Below are 4,390 nucleotides of genomic sequence, written 5' to 3'. Positions count from 1 at the left end.
GAGCAGCACTGACACACCCCCCCCGCATCCCTTTCCCCAAACTGCCCCCAAACCACCGGAGCGCAAAGGGTGGGGGGTGCTGAGCCCCTCGGGAGGTGAGTCGGGGTGGATGAGCTGAGTGTCCCCAGCTGCTGGGATGGGGCTGTGCCACACCTTCCCCAGGGCTGGGATGCTCACTGGGCCCCCCCCAGCTGAAACCCGGATCAGCAAGGGGGGTCGTGCCCGGTGCTTGGCCCTTCCTGCATCCCTGGGGATGGACACGGCTGGAAATCGCTCTCTGCTGGCAGGGCCTGGGCCTGTCGAGGCAGGGATGGCGCTGGCCCTGTCCCCTCTGCCCAGGGCTGCGTGTCCCATTGCTCACGGGGACGCCGGGGCAGGGAGCACATTCCCCATCCCTCCCACCCCATCCCGTTCCCCCACAGCCCCAGACACCCGGCTGGGCTGTTGGAGGACAGCCACCATTCGGGCTGGCTCGCCCCTGGGGACAATATAAGTTCCCAGCAGGGGGGTTCTGGCTTGATTGGCCGCATCCTGCCTCTCCCCTCGGCGGCGGCCATGCCAGACCCCTCCGTGCAGCCCCCCTCCTCCTCTCCATGCATTAAAAGCCCGGCAGCCCTTCCCCAGCCAGCGCACCAGCCCGTGGAGCCGAGCGGGGCTCTCCCACGCCGAGGAGGAGGGGACGGGGGTACGTCCATGCCGCCTTCCTTTGGCTTCCTCGCAGCGCCAAGCAGAGCCCCCCTGGGCTGGGGTGAGTGCTGGGGGGCCGGCAGGGTTGGGGGCTGGGGGGCTCAGTGCACTGGGAAGGGTTTGATTCGGGGGAAGACGGCAGGAACTGGGGAGCAGCACCCTCAGCTTGGGGTGCAAAAGCTCCAGGCTGGGTCGTTGCTTTTGCTTTTGGTTTTGGAGAGACACGTGGGAGGCTGGTGGGTGCCGGGACCCTCCTCCTGCCCTGCCGGGGGAGCCCCTGTGGACGTGCAGCCCGGTGGGAGGGAGATCCTTTGGGAATGGACTCCGGCGGGTTTGGATGTGGAGCTGTGTGGGTCCTGTGCAGGCAGCCCCTGGGCTCAGGGTCGAGTCACAGGGACCCTGTGGCCTCTGGTCCCCCCGGATGCTGGAGGTTCAGGAGCAGCATCCTGGGATTTAGTCCTGGGGCTGGGAGCAGCAGTTCCTGGGATCCTGGGGCCATTTTTGCTCAGCTGCTGGGTTTGTTGGGCCAGTGACCAGCTTCACCCATCACCTCGGGGCCGGAGCAGGACCCCGACCCCCTCCCAGGCTCTGTGGGGCTGGGAAAGCTGGGAAGCACGGGAAGCACGGGCAGCCCTGCAGGGCCACGGGGCCTCCCCTGCACAGCCACAGCCACCCAGCCGAGCGTGAAATGGGCTGAACAGAAAAGGGACGTGGAGCGGCCCCGGGGCCGGGGGCTGTTTGTCCCTCACGGCTGCAGAGCAGGGCTGGCTCCAGCCACTTCCCAGCTCTGCATCCCCCAGGATCACAGTCCCCAGGAGCAGTGACCCTGGCCGGGGGCAGGATGTGGAGCCTGGCCTGGCTGGGCATGGCCAGCCTGTGCCTGGGGGCAGCCTGGGCTGTGCCAGCCAAGGAGAGGAGGAAGGCCGAGAAGCCAAAAGCTGACCTGGCCCTCTATGAAAACCTGGACCTGGACAACTATGACCTGACTCTGGACAGCTACGGGGAGATCCTCGACCTGAGCAACTACGAGGAGCTCTATGACTACGGGGACCTGGCTCCCAAGGTGAGGGGGTGCAGCTGTTCCCAGGGTGAATCCCAAGGAAGGGGTTTGGTCCAAGGGTTGGATGGGGCACAGCTGCAGAACCAGCCTCTTGCACAAGCCTGCAAACCCTGGCAGCTCTCCCACCGCTCTTGCTGGTGGCAGGAAAGGCTTTACCCGACCCCAGCCTCTGCCTGGTGGGAGCATCACTGCAGGAACCTGGACTCGAGGCTTCCTGCATCCCTCTGGAAGGAGGAGGGGGTGTTGGAGAGCTGGGAGAGCTCGTCAAGGAGGAGCTGTGTTTTCAGTAAAACCCATCCAGTGCCCTTGAGCAGCGCTGCCCACCCTGGAGAGGGGAAGGGCAGGATCTGCTCAGCCTCTCCCCCTCACCCCGGGCTGTGCTTGCAGATCGAGGTTGGCACCTTGGCTCCTCGCCCCAAGGACCCCGAAACTCTCCCAGACCTGGGTGCCACGGCTGAAACCCCAAAACTGCAGCCTCCAAGCACTGCTGGTCCCATCCACCCAGGGCCCATCCCCGTGCAGGGTGAGTGTGGGGCTCTGGGCTCGGTTCCTGTGGGATCCATCCACGTGCCCCAGGATTGGCAGGGCTGGGGCTCTGGAGAATAAGGAGCGAGTTCTCGTGCCACCAGCAGGCAGCAGCAGCTATTTGCTCTGCCAGGCCAGCGAGGAGACAGGGTGTTGGGGGTGAGTCTTCTCACACAGCAGGCAGGAGGGCTGCAGAGAGATTTCTGGGAAACAAGAGCTCCAGCAAAGCAGCAACATTTTAATGAGCAGAGGCATTGCGACAGTCGGACAGAGTAGCAATTAGATTAGTGACAATTAAAATCCTGTAGCGAGGGATAAATATCTTTATTCATTTTCTGTCACTCAGGACTGGGACAAATTAAGTGGGAGGCAAAGGGAAATTGTTGCCTTGCTGCTTTGAACTCCCCCACTAATGGATGCAGAGTCTTGTGGGAGACTTGGACAGGAGCTGGGGGAGAGGAGAGGGAGTACGTGTGGGGGGGACATGGCTTTACCCCCCTGCCCCCCCTGCCCAGTGTGCTGGGACCCTCAGGCAGCTGAGACAGATGTTTTGCTCGATGCAAAACTCTTTTCTCTTGTTTTGTTTCATTCAGTGGCCAAACTCAGGGGGCTGGGAGAGCCCTGGGTGTGAGGCTGCTGCGCTTGGCAGCTTTACATCCTCCCTTCTCCCAGGAGAGGGATTTGGCCCTGACCAGCTCGTTTATCAGCAGCTCCTTTGGCTGGGAGTGTCTGGTCCTTCCCTGGGTGAGGTGCCCTGGGCTGGTCCCCCAGGGAAGGTTCTGGGGCCATGACAGCTCTGGGTGATGAAAACTCGGTGCCCCCTCAGCATGGGCAGGGTGGGCGCGTCCCCCCCACCTCCCTGCATGCTTCGGGGGGGCCGTGCCAAGGGTGCCCGTGCCCCCCCAGGGCTGCCCAGCTGCCTGCTCTGCCTGTGCATCGGCACCTCCGTGTACTGCGACGACGCCGACCTGGAGCACATCCCGGCCCTGCCCCCGGACACCACGTACCTGTACGCCCGCTTCAACCGCATCGGGGCCGTGCGCGCCGGGGACTTCACGGGGCTGGGTACGCCGGGGCCGGGGAGGGGCTGGGGAGGGACCAGACCCTGAGTGGGGCATGGGGAATAAAAGCTTCCGCCTCTGTCCCTCTTCATCTCCTCCCTCCGCTGCCCCCCAGAGAAGCTGAGGCGGATCGACCTGAGCAGCAATTCCATCTCCTGGGCGGACGTGGACGCCTTCCGCCGGCTGCCCAGCCTGCAGGAGCTCCTCCTGCCCGAGAACAGGCTGACGGCCCTGCCCGAGCTGCCCCGCAGCATCGTCCACCTCGACGCCCGGCTCAACAGGATCCCCAGCGCCGGCCTCCGGCCCGAGGCGTTCCGGGTGCGTGGGGGGGAATCCCGGCGGGTCTGAGCCCAAACCTGCCGTGCCGAGGGGTAAAGGGATGGTCCAGCAGGGCTGGGAGCAGGGAGGTTTATCTCTCCCTTCTTCCCACAGGACCTGAAGCAGCTGCAGTTTCTCCACCTGTCCGATAACCAGCTGGATTTTATCCCGGCGCCCCTTCCCGAGAGCCTGCGCTCCCTGCACCTCCAGGTGAGGTGGGCCCGGGCCCGGGTTTGTCTGCACCTGAGTCTGGCAGAGCCCACCTTTCCCTCCTCCTCCTCCTCCCCCTTATCCCATTGATCTGTCCCTTTCCCAGAACAACAACATCCGGACGATGCACGAGGACACGTTCTGTGACAGCCAGGACCACAGCCAGGTCCGCAGGGCGCTGGAGGACATTCGCCTGGACGGCAACCCCATCAACCTCAGCCTCTTCCCCGACGCCTACTTCTGCCTGCCCCGCCTGCCCACGGGCCGCTTCTCCTGAGCCCCCGTGCTGGGAAACCCGGGGGAACATTCCCAGAGCACCCCAGAGCCCTCAGCCCCTGCTGCCCGTGGAAAAGGTGAGGATAAGGCTGCTGTGTTTCACCCCAGGGTGAGCTCAGTCCCGGGGCAGAGCAGGGATAATAAAGTAATAATGAAATGAGGACTTTTAAATGCGTTCAATGTCTTGTTCTCGACAGTGAGAGCAGCAGGAAGCCCTTGCCCAGCCCCAGCCCAGCAGTTGCTTTGGGAACGG

General features: G+C 64.0%; 1 protein-coding gene across 1 annotated transcript; it reads left to right on the top strand.

Annotated features, from left to right (window-relative positions):
- Positions 1–1,492: 1,492 nt before the first annotated feature.
- On the top strand, positions 1,493–4,138 carry OPTC (opticin). The gene is made up of 6 exons (XM_029962556.1): positions 1,493–1,750; positions 2,135–2,270; positions 3,179–3,337; positions 3,449–3,651; positions 3,766–3,861; positions 3,968–4,138. Exons 1-6 carry the CDS (start codon positions 1,529–1,531, stop codon positions 4,136–4,138), a joined length of 987 nt encoding a protein of 328 aa, XP_029818416.1. The 5' UTR covers positions 1,493–1,528.
- The last annotated feature ends 252 nt before the right edge of the window (positions 4,139–4,390 follow it).

This window comes from Manacus vitellinus, unplaced genomic scaffold (assembly GCF_001715985.3).
Source record: "Manacus vitellinus isolate BGI_N305 unplaced genomic scaffold, ASM171598v3 scaffold_47_pilon, whole genome shotgun sequence".
Lineage (NCBI taxonomy): Eukaryota > Metazoa > Chordata > Aves > Passeriformes > Pipridae > Manacus > Manacus vitellinus.
The sequence above is the reverse complement of the archived record's forward strand: the minus strand, read 5'-3'. Positions and strand labels throughout refer to the sequence as shown.